The sequence below is a fragment of the Crinia signifera genome, chromosome 8, assembly GCF_055691185.1.
Source record: "Crinia signifera chromosome 8, ASM5569118v1, whole genome shotgun sequence".
NCBI lineage: Eukaryota > Metazoa > Chordata > Amphibia > Anura > Myobatrachidae > Crinia > Crinia signifera.
The window spans coordinates 107,347,604-107,367,395 of record NC_139224.1 but is presented as its reverse complement, the minus strand read 5'-3'; the positions used below and the strand labels follow the sequence as shown (position 1 = coordinate 107,367,395).

The window sequence follows — 19,792 nt, the reverse complement described above, 5'->3', positions numbered from 1 at the left end:
GGTGTAACACAAGAGGCGGAGCCTGATCTAGCCAACATCCGTGCGATTTGAATCTAAAACGCGTGTATATACTTTTTGACACAGACGAGCTTACATAGCAAGGAAGTACTGTGCGTTCCATCTGCACCTGCCACTGACTAGGAGGAAGTTAGAGAACTATTGAGGCCGGCAGTATCTTTATTCATCAGAGGCCGGTCGGAAGCAGCCAGCTTCCTATACACAGGACTCTACAGAACTGCATATTCATAATCATATTCACAGCCAAGCTCAGCTTGCCACGAGGTGTGATGTTCTATTCATGTGCACTTTATGGGGATGTACTAAAAGGAATGACAGTGGAATGACAGTCTGGTCTGCTGATAAGGAATGCCCATTCACTATAAGGGGAGACAATGCCATTTATATGTATATTTCTGAAATTATTCAACATATCTATAGCTCTGTTTTTGTCTGTGGAACTCCTGCATCGTGTCTTGACCGCATAGTACTGTATATGGGCAACGATTAGCTTCATTAACATTAAGAAGGTGTCTGTATAGGGTTACTCCTGTCATGGTGTGTTCGCAATAGTGTAGCATCTACTTTTAAGGACTCACTACAGCTATTCATGTTCTTGAATGCATCCAATTTTGTGTTTCAAAGAAAATACTTGTGTATTTGCATAATGCTGAGAGTGTGTGGATGTAATATATACTGTGCAGAGATGCATTCAGTGTTTTACAGGCCATGCAGCTATATCTACAGTTCAGTGGGTATGGGTAAAAACCGGATCCGGACAAGCCCACGGAATGCCGGACCGGACATCAAACTCTGCATTCCGGAGCTTGTAGTGTCCTGTCCAGGGGGCTCCCTGTGACAGCTGTCACCAGGAGGAAGGAAAGAATAAAGCCTCCCTGTATGGTCCGAGCATGTAACAAAAACCAGAACGGTCACAGGCATAACCCCGGACAAGACACCCCCAGGACGGGACACCCCCCAGACCAGACACTACAAGCTCCGGAATGCAGAGTTTGATGTCCAGTCTGGCATTCCGGGGTCTTGTCCGGGTCCGGTTTTTACTTAGTCCCCAGTGGGGACTATGTAAAAACCGGACCGGACCGCCGGACAGGACATCAAAATCTGCAGTCCGGAGCTTGTAGAGTCCAGTCCGGGGGGATACCTTTGATAGCTATCACCAGGGATATGGGGAAGGGGAGATTACAGCCTCCCCGTGTGGTCCGGACCGTCCGGTTTTTGCTACATGCCCGGACCATACAGGGAGGCTTTATTCTACCCCTCCTCCTCTACCTGGTGACAGGTGTGACAGGCAGCCCCCCGTACAGGACACCCCCGTACAGGACACCCCCCGGACCGGAGGCTACAAGCTACAAAATGCAGAGTTTGATGTCCGGTCCGGGGGTTTTGTCCTGGTCCGGTTTTCACCCATACCCAATATAGTTTTGTATGAGTACTTTGTTGAGTACTGTAGTAAACATATTATGGGAACAGATTGCAGCATAATGCACACCTGGGGGTTAATTCAGCATGGATCACTAATTAGAGAATTTGCAAATCAAGTGATTTATCAAATGACTGCGTGGGCACATATTGCGACTGAAATTGCGAACTCTTTCCCAATCCAGTTGCAGTTTGTCTGACAGTAAGCCTGGACGTATGTCTTTTTCAACCTCTACTACTATGAATGTATATTTGGGGCAAAACTGTGGTGTTTTCTAGGTGTGTTTGAAAAACGCGGGCATGTCCGGGGGTTGTTTGGGGTGGGCTTCTGATTGCAACGCTGATCACTTTCAACCTGTCTCAGTCGCAGATTTGAAGAATCCTCAGATTTACACAGATTGCAGGTACTTTTCAATGTTCCAGGAATTGTTGATGGATTTGCCAATGCATGGCAATTTTGCCAGGGAAATTATTCTTTCCTTTTGGGTTGCAGCTTTTTTGCCCATAGGTTTGACTTTGTAACTTAATCTGGACATTTCCAAAATAAATGGCATTCTTATATGTTGGTGCAATATACTTGTGCCCAGTATACATTCAGTCAGGAGTAGATCAATCATTCAAAAGTCTGTATGCATTGGAGAGCCTGCATTGTGTGGTCAGATTCTATTTGTTGCAACTTAATACCTGCAAAGTGACCTCTACTTTTACTGTTTGCAGGTAGCTCTCCTGGAGCTTAAGTAAGATCACCATAAAAATGGCAGAAGAAGGAGGACCGATCGATATTGATGGTAGCATCATGGAGGGGGTAAGTGACCACCGGATTATACATTGTTTACAAAGGCAAAATATGTAGCAATACAGAGGCTTAAATTAAGATGGCAGGTTGGGGAGCAGTATTTGGTGGGTGATAGTGAACAAAATTTTAGTTTTTCTGAAAATTATTTTTATTTATATTACGTACCATTTTGAGCAAAAAAAAAAATGTCTTGGTACATGTGATATATACATGTTATGAGCTGGTTTCTAATGCAATACAGAATTTTTAAGACCAACACATGGAGTGGCTGATCGGTAGGTGTGTATACTGAACTCAATTGGAAGCTCTGTTGGCACAATGGCAGGTCCTCTGACAAATTTGTCTGGAGTATACAGTCTTCTGTACCCCATGAACTCACCACTTGAGGCATAAAAAGCTAAGCAACATTTTTCGTTTGTTATTCATTATTTACATAATTATATGGTCATTGTTGGGTTGCATAGGGTGGCCAGATCCTGCGTATCTGCACTGCTCTGAGCTGTCTCCTGGGGCTGCGGGTCCGTGTGCTGAAGATCCGGGCAGGCCGGAGTACACCAGGACTGAGGTAATTCTAGTATTCATTATATAACACATGTTAAATGCTGAAATGTCAAGCTCATGATTATTTTGATGTTTGTTTCTTTTATCTGTTTTTATTATTGCTTCTGTATACAGTACATCTAAAAGTACATATAAAAAACTGGGTTGAGAAAAGTACTACAAGGAAAAAACTACCACTGGCTACAGTGACTGTATTGTGTATTTCCATCCATGATCACCATATAAAACATCATACATTGTAATATATGCAGCGGGCCACTATAGAGATCATATTTCCCTTAGAGATCCGTGAAGCCCGCTTGCCGGTGTAATGTGATATACACTGGAGAACCATGTTCTACATACTGAGCAACAAATAACAAGAACTTTTTCCCTAGCTAAATTCATTAGAGACTGTAGAAAGTATCAAAATAGGGAGAAAGAAAGTAAGGACCCGTTATGGTTTTGATGCAAAGTTGATCTCTGAAGTGCGAATTCCCAGATCGAGCACTTACTGCATAGAAATAGCATATGTATTGTCATTGCAATCCCACCATAATTTGGACAGGAAGCTGGCGTTTGGGTGTGGACACCGGACGTTGTCTGGGAGTGTCGGAAGAAACGCATATGTGCCCAGACAATTTCAGGGAGAGTGTGTCAGCACTGTCTCTTTTGCAAATGACTGTTGCGGCAATCACCGGAATAGAGCCCAAATTGCAGTTGAATGACAGTAGATGCAATGCGATGCGTAGTCCAGTGTGCATCGGACTGTAGCCTGCGAGTTGCATTGGTTGCACCGGAGTCTGTGAGCAATTTCTTGTATTGCTTGTGCAGCCGGACAGGCTTGGCTGGGAAACCATGTGATATATTGCATGCAAAAGGACCCCATGCGATTTATTGCATGCGATCCGGCCACCCGAAAAGGTCTAAGGTGGTTGCACATGGCCGATCACTGGCGACTACCCTGAGGGGAGAAGTCGCCAGTGTATCGGGCCTTAAGGATGAGACTTTTCCACATATATAGCATATTTTGCACATATTTTGCATGTATATAAATACGGCAAATCTGCTGCATTCGGCTGATTGTAAATTAGCCGTGTACCGGGCACCGGACATGATTTACATAGAAAGGTTACGAAATGCTGCATTTATTACCCATTCGATCTAAATTTACCCCTTAATAGCTCAATTAGGTCTTGGAATTCTTACATATGTTTGGGAATGATGAGCCTGATTCAGAGATGATTGCAAATGGTTTTGCCCATTTGAGAAAGATTTTGCTTTTGCGATCAACTTTGAATCAGGCCTGAGATCAGTAGCTCTCTTATATGTTCAGTTTATGTAAGTGACTATTGAGCAGGCCAGTTCTACTTCAGCATGGCATCGCCTGGTTTACCAGTATTCTATAGGGGGAATGTGTACCAAATTCTGTTACAGCAGACTATACTAACCTGTAAGAAATGTGACGCCTCTTCTGAACTTGCCTATCCATTGTCATCTTGTCTTCAGGCCACAACACCTGTCTGGACTGGAGACTGTTCGGGATCTGTGCGGGGGGCAGTTGGAAAAGGCACAGATAGGGTCTACTGAGATAAACTTTACACCTGGAAAGATAAAAGGAGGAGCACTGACGGCTGATACAAAGACTGCTGGGTTAGTATGTTTATAAAAATGGCACTTACAAAAACGAAATATCAAAATCCTGTGTATGCAGGTATTGTATTGTATTGTATTGTATTGTATTGATCTTATTTTGGAAGCTTCAAATATTAATGTCAGTTGGACACTAAGAAATGTACCCCATCATTCTGGATCCTGAAGGTCACGTTATGGCTGCTTTTGTCTGTAGGAGTGTGTGCTTGCTGCTGCAAGTTTCCCTTCCCTGTGTCCTCTTTGCTGAGAGTCCATCTGAGCTAGTCTTCAAAGGAGGCACAAATGCAGAGATGGCCCCACAGATTGACTATACGACAATGGTTAGTATATGTTATCTTATTATTTTACCATCTCAGGAAAACCCCTGAAGTCTAATTATTGTCTGAATTTGTTTTCGCATATCCAGTATTAACCCTTCATATCAGGGGTTCCCAATCCCCCCTCGCACAGTATTTAAGTAAATTGAAACATAGGGGCCCATTTATCAAAGATCACATATTTATTGTGATCTGGACACAATTTTACTGGGATATAGATATAAGTTACTGAATGACTGAGGCCCTAATTACATCACCTGTATTCCAGTAAAAACATCCTTTAAACCTGTATTTTTAGTCTTGAGGACCAGAAAGAGGAAGCACTGCTTTATCCTATTACTGCTACATTCATGCCATCGTGATCTTTCATAGTATCTCATGAAACCAAGCGTATAATCTGATTCACCCCATTATAAACCTTGAAGTGTGTACACACGGGCTGACTCGTGGCCAATGATTTTAATATCAGCAGCCGGTGGGGTGACGGCATCAGCTGGCAGGGAGGGAAGGATGGCAGGGGGGGATTCTGCATTGAGCAGCAAGGCCCACCTTACGATCTAGTAGAAAAAGACTGTGCTGTACAGTCTATTTCTATTTGCAATAGCAATGCCACGGGGCCGCCCATCGGTATCGCAAGCCCCCTCACACAGTGCAATTTTTGGCTAACTGTCCTTACAATTTTGACTTAAGCATCAGTCCATCCATAACAAACACATCAAGACCTCCAACAGTTTCTACAGCCAGGCTATTCAGATACTACTACATTGTGCAAAAGGAAACTTACTTTATGGTTATCATCCTTCAGCAATTCACAATAGTCACAAAGATACTTAGAACCTATGTCCTGAAATTGGGGTACTAAGGAGAGTAACAGGAGACTTGTAACTAAATGTTCAAATGTTCAACAAAGTCCATTAATTGGAAATCTTGTATTAGAAGCAAGGACATTTACAGGTCATACCAAGTTTTGGGACCTGTCTTTCCACTTTTATATAAAGACATAAGGGGGTAGTCAATCCCAGGTCCCGACGGTCAATATCCTGGCCTGGTTTCGGTCCACTCGCCTGCTTTTATGCAGATTGGATTCAATGTCCCACCTGCCGATCAGCAAAAAGGGGGCGTGTCCGTGAAAACGTTCTGAAGAGATGAAGTTTCAATGCTGTGGGGAAAGACCGCATTGAATAGTGCTCCCGCCCCTATTTCCTCCATCGAAAATAGCAGCAGGGATTGCTGTCATTCCCGACAGCATTGAAGAGGCAGATCGACAGAACGGACCCGACTTTAAAAGCATCATGGCTGGATCTTGACAATCCAAGGCCGTTTTCGCAGACACGCCCCCTTTTTACCGATCGGCAGTTGGGGCATTGAATCAAGGCTGCCAATAAACTGTCGAATAAGAATGAAAATGGGCCAGGGTCACGACTGTCGTACCGTCAGTCAGGACCGGAAATGAATACCCCCCTTAAGCTTTAAAAAACAATATCCTACATTTTGCCCATCTTTTTTCAATTATTATTCTAACTGCTCTATCCAGTTATCCACAATTTACTAACAAGAGCGAGTAAGTGCAGATGCATACAAATCAAGGTCAAGGTAGGGCCCCAAAGGTGTTTACACACTGTCTCACTGCAACTCTCCCCCTCATGTTCGGTGTTGTATATAATGACTAGTTACCAGCCTGTGAACATGATAGACTTGCAGCACACAAGAGTTGGACACCATATAGTGGCCGCTGGTGCCGAGAAGCAGCATTTTTAATAGATAACCTACATAAACTGAAAACCTGTATGAATCTTTTCTACTATACAATAAATAACCCCATCACAGAAACCTCTGCAGTTCTGATCTCTGAAGAGCAATAAGCAAATATAGATTTATGTAGGCATTTAATATATGCCAAGGACAGGGCTAATTTAGGAAATAAAGACATATATATTTATACGGGATGCAGAATTATTCTATATTTATCTGTAATTCTGTTCTAATAATACATTTGAATCAAAAATTGAAAATTTCCTTTTTCTGTGTTTTTTTTCCCCCCTCCCCCTCAGGTCTTCAAGCCAATTGCAGAACATTTCTCCTTTAAGTTGGATTGTGACATCAGGAAAAGGTGACCAGGCAATGCAGACCACCTATGTGCTGCTAAGACAGTGGTAGCCAACCCTAGCCCTCGAGAGCTACCAACAGTTCACATTTTCCAGACAACCTAGCTGCTGCAAAGCTGCACTCATTAATCACTGACACATTTTAAAAGATACACAGATGGAGCTAATTAGCTCACTTGTGATTCTGTGAGGAGACCTGAGAAACATGCACTGTTGGTAGCTCTCGAGGACTAGGGTTGGCTACCCCAGTGCTAAGACATGCTAATATGTCAGTTAGATATCTAAAAGTTCTGCATCAATTGCAGTACTATAGAAGTATCTGTGGCCATACAGTAGCTCAACTGAAATCAACTAGGTGATTGACCCCTTAGGCAAAATGATGTTAGCAATAGTCACGCGCCTGCGCCGTGCTGCATGTTAACATTTTTAAACATAATGGAAATTAACTTAATTGCGGTTCTGCATATGTGCCTCACCCATCAGGCAGTTAGCAATTTGCTGTAACAGTGATGTCTAGATTGCAGTCTTTACAAAACATTTTTAAAACGCATTTTTTATTTGCCCATTGAGAGTATGAGGATATGTCTGTGAGCTCAATTGGGGGTATATTTACTGCAGGATTGGAGAAGTGGGGAACCAATCAGTTTCTAGATATTCTCTTGTAGATAAATAAGTAGAATCTGATTGATTTATATGGCCAACATCTTCACTTCTATAAACCTGTACTTAGTCTACCGCCTAGGTATTTGCTCCAGGTTGACAGGGAATATGGTCACTAGGTTGACATGACAAGGTCGACATGGGGGTAGGTTGACCGAGGCATTAGGTCGACATAGTTTGAAAGTCTACATGGGGCTTTTCACTTTTGTTTGAGCCGACATGTGCCGACAGGCAGTATTTCATGCCCCAACTTCCACTAGGGAATGGTGGGAGAATAAGATAGTGTGCCTGAAGCATGGCAAGTGCAGCGGTGCACTTTTTTAGTGTCCATGTCGACTGTGTTGACATTTGGGATAAAAAAGTGAAAACCCCATGTTGACCTATTGATCCTGTTGACCTTCAGACATGTCAATCTTGTTGGCCCTATGATCCATACCTGTTTACAGGCCTTGTTTTATTTTCATTTTTTGGATCACGGACGTATCCTCCCACTCTCACATTGTGCAAAGGAAAATAATAAATGAGTTTTAAAAATTGTTTGCGATTTGGCAGAAATGATATACGGTAATATAATTGTAGTGTGTTTATTAGTAGTAATTTGTTTGTGGTAAATATTTAATGCTGATTCTGTTTGTCATCAAATAAATGATCTCTTTACAATGTTCCTAGACTAAACTAAAACCAGGATACAAATGTAATGTCTCCATATTAAGAACATTATGTGGATGGAATAGGTGCACGGTGTCTCTTCTACACATTGTAGAACATTTAGTATAGAATGCAATAAATCCCTAAATACAACATGTAATGAACTCTGATCTAAAGGCCCCCATACACTATGCGATTTGGGCCCGATTTCATCCGATTCCAGTGGATCGAGCCGAGAAATCTGCCCAAATAGCATGTGTGATATCTGATCCGATGCAAGGTCCCATGCGCATCGGATCAGAGCCGGAGGTCATACGCGCTGCACGTAAGATCTCTAGCCACCGTATCCCCTCGCAAACATGTGTCCCATCCCCTCGCATGTCCCGCTGCTGGAGAAATCATTTGATGGTCGCTGACCATCGAATGATTTCTACAGGGCTCGCAAATGGAGAATGGAAATGGAGACTGACTTATATGCAGGCTTCCGGCCGAAAATAGGACGGGCAGCTGACGTCATGTGACATTAGCCGCCCGCCCCAAGCACCCCGCTTCATGCTGCCATTTGCATGAAATGCTGGGCATTCCCATGCCCAATCCCCACAACCCACAGTGCGGGTCGGCGAGGTTGCTCGCACAGCAGCCCTGCACATTCACATAACTGATTATGCACAGGGCAGAACACGCGGGGCATGAATAAATAATTATCTGCCCCATAGTGTATGGGTACCTTTATTTCTTTACAATTATTTCCTTTTTAAGCATTTTCATGAGCAACTTGTGAGCATATGTATCAGCACGCAGCCTATACAATTACAGTTAAGTTTGAAGAGAGACAAATTGGCCAATCAGCTCTTGATGTGTGTGTGTGTGTGTGTGTGTGTGTGTATATGTGTATATATATATGTGTGTGTGTGTGTGTGTGTGTGTGTGTGTGTGTGTGTGTGTATATATATATATATATAGCAGTGTTTGTAGCCCGGCTCTCCTATGCCACCAGGGGAATGGCGTTTATGATCCTGCCCGGGTGCCCACACTGAGAGCCGTGGGGCTCACAAATATAACCAAACGAAGAAGGGTGTCACTCCGGGGCTTGTGCGTAGCAAAGATGTTTATTAGAGCGTTATGTCAACGCGTTTCGAGAATAACTCGTCATCAGGACATTAACAAATAACATAAAAACAATGCTTTAAATACATACCAGCGTTTGGGTGTTCCCCCTCCGTCGGCGGTCCTCCGTTCCGGTCATTGCCCTAGCTTCCGGGTTGTAGCCCGGAAGTGACGCTACTCCGGCGGTGGAACGCAAACCAGCAGCCGGGGGGACACTGGAATACAAACAAGAAAAACTTTATTAATACAAGACAGTGTTATGCAGCGCTTATCCTAAAGTTAGCAATAGCACTGTCAACGTGTGTGTATACACTTTAAACCTGATACACCTATTAAAACAGATACAAAGTCGTGTGATAGCCTGGATTATTATGATCAGCTCTCTTCGTGATCGTGATTGTGCAATAATATTTGAAGAAAATAGATATGAGGGCATTCATACCCCTATGTGTTACCTCACGATCCAAGTAGGAACTTAGAAATGTGTAAACATGATAGTGAATCTCCCCAATAGTGATAATCTTTATACTAAGTCGATAAACATATAAACAAGAAAAATAGTGTTTTAGTATTATATATCAGCCGTGTAGGACACCTGATGGTCATGGTGCCCAGTGGCTGAGTTAAAAATAGGGCTGTGTCAACCTCTTCCCCAACAGACTGAGGAATGGGAAAGTTTAGATCAAAAAATCTAATCTCTATGATAATAATCAGAAACATATATCTATACGGATATACATATGTATAAAATTTTACAAAACTGTAAATGGGTAAAAAAAAAACTGTTGGCAAAAAGACATAAAAAAAGTGTGCAAAAATTTTTTTTAGAAACGCAGACATCATAGCAACAGGCAGCCTGTGTTAGAGATGGACATAATCACCTAATCATAAAAAGCAACTACAGGTTGAGTATCCCGTATCCAAAATGCTCGGGACCAGGAGAATTTTGGATAACGGATTATTCCGTATTTCGGAATATTTTAATATTTCAATGATGTATTTTGAAGTATCTTGCATTTATGCTGTATAAACACATAATATACACACAAATATATTTTATTACCACATAAAATACACACAAACATATTTTAATTGTTCAAAAAACAAGGTTTCAAAACGTGAAACAAAATGTGTGTACTATCTCAGCACTGAATTTGAATGCCAAGCAATCATTGTCTTGCACATATATAGTGCCAGTTACATATCATGTCCCCAGTGATGCTGTTACATATGTCCCCAGTGAGTTTTTAGCCAAAAAAAATTTTTTTTTCACTTTCTGGAATGTCCGTATTTCGGAATAATTCGGATAACGGATATTCGGATACGGGATACTCGACCTGTATAATTGATGGCTTCATTTAAACCCAGTGGATTAATGGTTTGCAATTTATAGATCCATTCACACTCACGTCTCAATAATAATTTATCCCTATCCCCCCCTCTCACTAGGGGTGGGATATGATCTATCATGTGGTATTTGAGACCAGCCAAGCTGTGACACGCCTGGGCAAAATGACGGGCCACCGCCTGTTCACTGTTACCTGTCACTAGGGCGGCTTTAATGGCCGTCCTGTGTTGGGCCATCCTCTCTTTAAATTGTCTAGCTGTCTTGCCCACGTAGTTTAAACCACATGGACAAGACAGCAAATAGACAACATAGCGTGAGCTGCAAGTGAGCGGGAATTTAATTTTAAAACGTGGGCAAGACAGCTAGACAATTTAAAGAGAGGATGGCCCAACACAGGACGGCCATTAAAGCCGCCCTAGTGACAGGTAACAGTGAACAGGCGGTGGCCCGTCATTTTGCCCAGGCGTGTCACAGCTTGGCTGGTCTCAAATACCACATGATAGATCATATCCCACCCCTAGTGAGAGGGGGGGATAGGGATAAATTATTATTGAGACGTGAGTGTGAATGGATCTATAAATTGCAAACCATTAATCCACTGGGTTTAAATGAAGCCATCAATTATAGTTGCTTTTTATGATTAGGTGATTATGTCCATCTCTAACACAGGCTGCCTGTTGCTATGATGTCTGCGTTTCTAAAAAAAAATTTTGCACACTTTTTTTATGTCTTTTTGCCAACAGGGTTTTTTTACCCATTTACAGTTTTGTAAAATTTTATACATATGTATATCCGTATAGATATATGTTTCTGATTATTATCATAGAGATTAGATTTTTTGATCTAAACTTTCCCATTCCTCAGTCTGTTGGGGAAGAGGTTGACACAGCCCTATTTTTAACTCAGCCACTGGGCACCATGACCATCAGGTGTCCTACACGGCTGATATATAATACTAAAACACTATTTTTCTTGTTTATATGTTTATCGACTTAGTATAAAGATTATCACTATTGGGGAGATTCACTATCATGTTTACACATTTCTAAGTTCCTACTTGGATCGTGAGGTAGCACATAGGGGTATGAATGCCCTCATATCTATTTTCTTCAAATATTATTGCACAATCACGATCACGAAGAGAGCTGATCATAATAATCCAGGCTATCACACGACTTTGTATCTGTTTTAATAGGTGTATCAGGTTTAAAGTGTATACACACACGTTGACAGTGCTATTGCTAACTTTAGGATAAGCGCTGCATAACACTGTCTTGTATTAATAAAGTTTTTCTTGTTTGTATTCCAGTGTCCCCCCGGCTGCTGGTTTGCGTTCCACCGCCGGAGTAGCGTCACTTCCGGGCTACAACCCGGAAGCTAGGGCAATGACCGGAACGGAGGACCGCCGACGGAGGGGGAACACCCACACGCTGGTATGTATTTAAAGCATTGTTTTTATGTTATTTGTTAATGTCCTGATGACGAGTTATTCTCGAAACGCGTTGACATAACGCTCTAATAAACATCTTTGCTACGCACAAGCCCCGGAGTGACACCCTTCTTCGTTTGGATATATATATATATATATATATATATATATATATATATATATATATATATATATATATATATATATATATATATATATATATATATATATATATATATATATATATATATATATATATATATATATATATATATATATATATATATATATATAATTATTGTATGCCTTATACTGAGTGACCGTACCTTTAGTGGTACGTTATTTTTCACCGTTGTTTCTCTTTTTCCTGCCTAGAGGTTACTATCCTCGTGGTGGAGGAGAGATACTAGTCAGAGTTTCCCCAGTTAAGTATTTAACTCCTATTAACCTGACAGATCGAGGGACAGTGACAAAGATCTATGGCCGAGCTTTTGTAGCTGGAGTTCTTCCCTATAAGGTCAGTATGGGCACCTTGCATTTTACATAAGATACTGTGTACAGACTTTGGCCAGTGTGATGTACAGCTTACCAAACCACTTTACCATACTGAAGAATTTTGGTGAGCCAGGAAGCGCCCTTATCACATGCCCATAGTGATTGGTTGGTTCTCCTGCCTTCGGGTTTCCACTTACACATAAGGATTTCATAGAGATTGCTATCCTCTTCTAGTGACAGATGGGAAATGTGGATACCATTATTTTCAGTATTTCCTATCAAACACATAGGGGGTGATTCTGGTTGGTCTGCAAAAGCAAACACCTTCTTTAATGGACACAACCATGTGCACTGCAGGTGGGGCTGTAACATGTGCAGAGAGAGTTACATTTGGGTGATTTATTTTGTTTCTGTGCTGAGTAAATACTGGCTGCTTTATTCTTACACTGCATTTAGATATCAGATTGAACATACCCCACCCTCTTCCTGCACATCTTACATCAGCCCCACCAGTGCACATGGTTTTGTCCATTAAAAAAGGCGTTTGCTTTTGCAGACCCACCTGAATGACCCCCATAATCTGGATCTTACTTTGCCACAACTTGCCTTTTGATAGAACATATGTGTGTAGCGTAGACCTGCATGTTTGTGCATGATGCAAGTTTTGGCTCTGCCCCCACAAGTTCTAGGACTGATTGCCTGCTTGCCAGATCTAGGCTTCACGTTCTCTATACAATAGTGGGTACTCTTTACCTAGAAGGGCGCCAGCGATTGAAATCGCGGTCGTCGGGGGTAAAAATCGCGGGCATTGCGGGTAAATCGGGATGGCCGCGATGACCGCGATTTTCCCATAGGGAACAATGTTAAAAAGGCTGATTGACCGCGATTTGACTGTTAAATGCCTCAATGGACCCGATTTGGCCCTAGGAATCAATGTTAAATGGGCCACAGAGCCTAAATAAGCACAATTAACCCTTAAATGTCCCCCCCAATTTTTAACGCCACCCCACGATCCACGCGAACCCGAAGCGTGGCGAGCCCGCGAGGGGCGGCAGTACGCGTCCTACGACCTTTTCATGCCCTACTATCCACTAGGGCGTGGAGTGAGAATATAATAGTGTGGCGAGCGCAGCGAGCCACCGAGCCCGAAGCGTGGCGAGCGGACGCGGATACCTTCACAGGTAGACGCGGGCTTCACAGGTGTCGGCGTCGCCACGGACACCTGTGAAGCCCGCGAGGGGACGCGTATAACTGTGAAGGTATCAGTGGAGCATTCAAGGGAAACGTTTTATCAAGCAGCACATTATTTGTCTAATTCCTTTGCCAGATGGTGAAGGATATGATTTCAGCTGCAGTACGTTGTATACGGCGGGAGCTGAGGGAGCTCTATGTGAATATCCAAGGCGTACAAGAACCACCAGAGAAAGCTGTGGGAAATGGGAGTGGGATTATGTAAGTTGTTGCTGGGCATGTTCTGACCAGGATGTATTGCTACAGGTGAAGAAGATGGCCAGGAAACCTATATGCATCGGTTGTAAATGTCCATTTTCCTTCTTGTTTTCTAGTATTATTGCAGAGACATCCACTGGTTGTATGTTCGCAGGGTCGTCCCTGGGAAAAAGAGGTAAATTCGTCATCCAGAAATTATTTTCCCAAAGTTATTGTAGTAAAAGGTTTGCATAACGCAGGCGACATATTAGCCGCCCATCCCGAGTGTGCAGTGCAAGTTTGGTAGGAATTTAGCATATCTTAGAATGTACAGGATGTCAGAACTGCCCTGCTTATGGTTGTTCCTTATGGATCACCTTGGATACATTTCTGAGCAGGACAGGACTCTGACACGGATCACTATGCAGCTTTAGGAGAGTCAAAAACAACCTCATTTAAATGAAAATGGCCATAGAGCGTGAAGTTCTACCAATGCTTTAGTAGTTGAGTTATTATGTGTATCCTGCTTGTGAGACTAAAGGTGCCCATACACGTTACAATTATTGTATACAATATTCTATACAATATCGAATCTCATCGCATCTCTTTTTGTAGTAGATCTCATCGCAAAATCGAGATTCGATGAGATGTGATATTGTATACAACAATTGTAACGTGTATGGGCACCTTAAGGGGTGTATATATAAGGGGCGGGTTTATAGAAGTGGAAATGTTTCCCATACAACCAATCAGACTCTACTTGTCATTTATTTAGCACCTCCTAGTCTCCGTATGCATGCATCAGGGTGCATTATCATAGTCGCATGCTGCATCTCTTTATTTGCAGTGAGTGATAGACAGGGAATGTGTGAGGGAGGTAATGGAGCAGTGATCGCCAGATGTATCAAGCCAGCCAATCTGCTCCTAACTGCCATGCTACAGGCTGGGTTTGCAAAATAACAGGTAGGAGCTGGTTGTTTATAACTCTCCAGTTTATCACTTTTTTGAAGCTTGATACATCTGGCCCTCAGTGACCAGAAGGCCAATTATCAGTGTCTCAAAATCCTGACATAGGCCACATTTGAAGTGTTGAAATTAGATTTTTATACAAGGGATACAAGATTTTGAGCTATCCAAGTGTGGACAACACCAATATATCTGTGTCATGATACTGTCAATGATTGGTCCAAATAAGCCTAGCTCCAAAAAATATACAGACATCCCCCTTGTGGACGTCAGAAGACATGCTAATATATTCCCTCTGTCTGAAGCGCTAATAAAGGAAAGGGTCAGAGGCAGATACAGATCAGCTCCTACAACTACACGGTTTGTTATCCAACTGTTTAATTGTGCTGTCCCCGGGTTTATATGTTAGGAGTGTCTGCAGACTGTGTTGGGGCCGAGGCTGCGGAGATCCTTCTCCGGAACCTGCGTCATGGAGGTTGTGTTGACGAGTACTTGCAGGACCAGGTATGAGTAAGAGACTTTTACTTCCACCCACATATGTACATCCATTGTTATATAGTACTAATATATATTGAAGTATTAAAGCTGCTTTGTTCCAATGGTGTTGGTTCTCATTGTAAAAAACTGCGACAACCATTCATCAATTCATGTGTTCCATTTGTACTGGGAAAATTCAATGGATCTTGGGGCCAATTCAGGATTGTTAGATGCGATCTGAATCCGTCCCCAGCCCCGATGGTCATGGTTTGCGCATTTCTGCGCATGTGCAAACTCTGGCACCGACCGGCGGTGAGTTACAGGGGAGATATGATTTGTCTCCCCTTTGGCCACATGTGAGATGATGTGTTTGCGTACATCCCGTCAAATGGTACGAGGGGATTTTAGCTTTTTTCATTACTTTATGGCACCAACCTGCTTGATAAGTGGTTCCACACGTAATGATGTTTCTGGTAAGGTGATCTTTAAAAAAAAAAAAAAAAAATATGGAAATGATCAGTAATGTTGTTACTATAGGGATTATGTATCAAGTGGTCCAAAGAGAGAAGAAGTTTTCCTTATCAACCAATCCTTTTCTACCTATCATTTCATAGAATGGTTGCTATGGGTTTCTACTGATCCCCCTCCTTTCCCTGCTTTATACATCATTTCCTAAATCTTGTACACAGCGCCACTGCGGATGGATGTCTTCCACCGGCTTTGGAGTGTATTGTGCAGAAGGAAGTAACGTCTGCAGTTATTGCTGCCAAATCCATCTAATTTACAAGCAAGCATGTCCTGACCGTCACAATCTATTTCCAATAAGTCAGGCTGAGCACTGAGCCATCGCTGTATACGGCATCATCATTACTCATCATCCTGTTGGTATAGGGAACATGTGACAGAAATGGTTCTGCATTTTATTTAATTAATTTTATTTTTTATCTGCAGTTGATTATATTTATGGCTCTGGCAGATGGGGTGTCCCAGCTGAAGACAGGACCTGTGACCCTGCACACACAAACCGCCATCCATTTCACAGAACAGCTCACCAAGGTAACAATAGTGTTTACATTACAGTGGTCACTTGCCCGCTATCTGGCGAATTGGGCGTGGGTGCTGACATTTACAGCAGTACGCCCAGCGTTTTCATGGGTGCGCCCACCGTTATTGTGGGCACACCCATATAATGCTGTGCGGTCCCTGCATCTTCCCCATGTCTGCCCCTTCGTGCCCATTCTGGTGCAAACACCTCCCTATATTCCATATCTGTCTACAGACAGTGTTAGTCTAATGCTGGACATACGTTGTCAGATAAAATGTCTGTCAGACATATGGCCACTTACTGTGAGATATCTCACAATGTATAATGCTGCATAATATCTGCATCCTGTGAGGTATGCATCTGTACGCAGCAGCGCATACACTGCAGGTTGTGGCCAACCAAGTATCTGGTCAGGCCATACACTATGCAGTTATCGGTACTTGTTTCCTAGCACGGCGCCCAGATTTCCTACGTACGGCACCGTAGGGAAATCGCATCGCATGGGCCGTTATAGCGGCATGCAATGCAATTTTTTTTTTTAAATGTCTTTTTCTATGGGCATTGTACCCCACTATATGGCAAGGCATCACATGTCCTTCAAAATCGCATGCGATGCATTGCGATTTTATAGAATACAATGCCATGACATCAGGTATACAATAATATGATTGTATGTTCCAAAAATAGGTTTAACGCACTCCCCCAATATCCACGCCACCCCGAAGCGTGGCGAGCGGCGGCGGAACGGGTCCTCCGACTTTTTTATTACCCCACTATCCACGTCGGCATGGAGTTGATTCTATATAGTGTGGTGAACGCAGCGAGCCACCGAGCCCGATGCGTGGCGAACGCACGCGTATTACTTTACATGTATTCCGCGTCCCCTCGCGGGGCTCGCCACGCGTCCCTATATAAAATCAACTCCACGCCGACGTGGATAGTGGGGTAATGAAAAAGTCGTAGGACGCGTTCCGCCGCCGCTCGCCACGCTTCGGGTGGCATGGATAATGGGGGGGGTGCGTTAAACCTATTTTTGGGACAATTATATTATTGTATACGTAATGTCATGACATAGCACCCCACAAAATCGCATGCGATCAAAAAATCGCATTCGATCGCATGCGATTTTGCGTGAGGTGCGATGCCATGCGACGAAATGGCCCTGGGGACAGAACAGCAGTGAATAAATTAACTTAAAAATCGCATCGCATGCGATTTTTTGGGGAGGTGCGATGCGATGGCCTGGGGACATGAAAGCAGTGAATAAATGAACTAATAAAAATCGCATCGCATGCGATGCGATTTTTTTTTTTACGCAGAATAGCCCTCTACGCAATTAACATAGTGGACGCCGTGCTAGGAAACAAGTACCCAGTTATCATCTCAATTTGGCAATATTCAGTGGAATTGGCCAATAATTGCATTATGTCCCATAATGCCCAGCTTTATTAATGGGACACTGGTCTTAAGACTTTTTACATATGCGTGAATTGCAGCTGGTTAATGATGTATACTATGAGCAATATATGCATATCTTTTCTTACCCAACAGGCCAAGTTTTCAGTGAAGAAGTGTGAAGAGCCAGACACCGATAGCTATATTATAGAGTGCCATGGAATTGGCCTTCAGAATAAGAACGTCTGATGATAATATGAACATACAAATCTCTTCAGTCCAGCATGGCATGCAGCGCACAAAGCATGACACAAGGGGGCAGCATATAGAAATAATTCACCTTTTTACAGCTTCAAATCCTGATTCTAAATGAAAGATAATCAGATATTTTGAGGCGTATCCATTTAAGTTAATATCCATTTAAGTTAATATTTTATTGCTGCGCAATTGATGTGACAATGACATGTCAGTGCCAATACTCCAAATAAAATGTGGGTAAACCAAATTATGGGACCTTTTTTTTTTTTTTTTTTTTTTATCTATACTCTGTCTAACCTGTTTTTCAGTATACACCAGTTTCACCTTTGCAGTATGGCTCTGTCTATGAAACATAGAAGTATACAGTTGTGAAAAACAAAGGACAGAAAGAAACTCTCTTTGTTGGGGCACTGCTTGTTATTTACAAGATATTAGTATCTATATCAACAAATATTAAAATCTTTTAATTTAGTAAAACGGACATGAACTACATAACACTTAATACATACAGTGTGCATTTATCATATTAGATTCAATGATCAAAAAAACGCGTTTTGCTGGGAAAAATATAGCGTATTTAACAGATTAAGCAGTAATATGCTAATTTCCTCTACCTCCCCATGGCAGCTGACCTATGGGTTTCCTCCTCATTAGGTAGATCTGGAAAGGAAAAAAAGACACAACACTGCCCCTATATAAGGCCCGCCCCTACAAGGCTCAGTGTCTTTTTTTCCTTTCCAGGTAGAGGAGGCTTACCCTGCAAGTTGCTGCAGCCTTCCCCACTGCCTAGTGCAGTTAGGGGTTTAGGCGTAGAGGATAGGGGTCTCCCGCTACCGAGTGTAGTGGGGATACCTGATCTGGCAAACCCCTCTGCCCAGTGCAGTAGCGGGGAAAAACATTTGAACCTGATAGAAATACCTGCTCCCTACGGAAGGGCTATTCATCAAGGAGGCCGGCCGGGCGTGTGGTGAGCAGTGACACGCAGACACCTATGATGTTATCTCCCCCTAAAAGGCGCCGGGTCCCGCAAGGTGCTATGGCTGGAGACGCTGGGACCAGCGTCCGACGTCATTACGCTGACGCGAGTCTCAGACACGCGCGCCCAGGAACACTGGCCGGCGTCTGATGTCATCAGAGGGCGCGAGAGCCGGGCGGAAGGACGCGGTGCGTCTGGTAGGGGGAGAGGGGAGCAGCATCAGTTAAAAGTGGCAGCGCGGCAACAAGCAGACGCTGTAGAGGTTCATGTGCCAGACGGCGAAACGGGTAAGACTCCACAGGCAGCGCTGCTGCTGGAGTGACTTTATTGTTACCCTGTGCATTCATTAATAGTATTTTTCTGCTAGCAGTGAATCTGTAGCAAAATGGAGGAAGATAGGAAGCAGCAGGCAAAGTCAGGGTAAGCCAAAGGAAATTCAAAAGGAGTTGCTTATAATATTTCAGCATGGTAGTGGTTAATTTATATTATTGCAGATCAGAATCAAGTAAAGAGAAATTGGAGGTTAAACAAAAACACAAGAAACTGCATGCAGCAAAATGCTATGTGTGGGATGCACCTCTGCCAGAGAAATGGAAAAGTGCAGTATGTGAAAATTGTAAAAAATCCCCTATCATGAGGAAAGATCAAATGGCAGACTTATGGTGTGTACACACGTTAGATGTGCCTTAAGATCCTATCCACGATCTGATCC

The 19,792-nt window shown here is 42.8% G+C and overlaps 1 protein-coding gene across 2 annotated transcripts; it reads left to right on the top strand.

Moving 5' to 3' along the window:
• The first annotated feature begins 28 nt into the window (after positions 1 to 28).
• Positions 29 to 18,351, top strand: RTCA (RNA 3'-terminal phosphate cyclase). 2 transcript variants are annotated; one of them, XM_083156942.1, is made up of 13 exons: positions 29 to 282; positions 1,802 to 1,841; positions 2,155 to 2,242; positions 2,698 to 2,798; positions 4,283 to 4,426; positions 4,623 to 4,746; positions 6,795 to 6,853; positions 12,416 to 12,557; positions 13,863 to 13,987; positions 14,101 to 14,159; positions 15,339 to 15,433; positions 16,358 to 16,462; positions 18,003 to 18,351. In XM_083156942.1, the coding sequence occupies exons 3-13, from the start codon at positions 2,192 to 2,194 to the stop codon at positions 18,093 to 18,095; spliced, it is 1,098 nt and encodes a 365-aa protein (XP_083013068.1). In that variant the 5' UTR covers positions 29 to 282; positions 1,802 to 1,841; positions 2,155 to 2,191; the 3' UTR covers positions 18,096 to 18,351. The 2 variants fall into 2 exon arrangements, with proteins under 2 accessions (XP_083013068.1, XP_083013067.1); XM_083156941.1 differs by lacking the exon at positions 1,802 to 1,841 and having other exon boundaries at positions 32 to 282.
• The last annotated feature ends 1,441 nt before the right edge of the window (positions 18,352 to 19,792 follow it).

What these genes read in the sequence shown, in the direction of transcription:
- RTCA (XM_083156942.1), top strand. Translation starts at nt 2,192, where the DNA reads ATGGCAGAAGAAGGAGGACCGATCGATATTGATGGTAGCATCATGGAG. An exon ending in CTGGAGTTCTTCCCTATAAG is followed by an intron (nt 12,558 to 13,862) that starts GTCAGTATGGGC and finishes TTCCTTTGCCAG; the next exon opens with ATGGTGAAGGATATGATTTC. An exon ending in GGAAATGGGAGTGGGATTAT is followed by an intron (nt 13,988 to 14,100) that starts GTAAGTTGTTGC and finishes CTTGTTTTCTAG; the next exon opens with TATTATTGCAGAGACATCCA.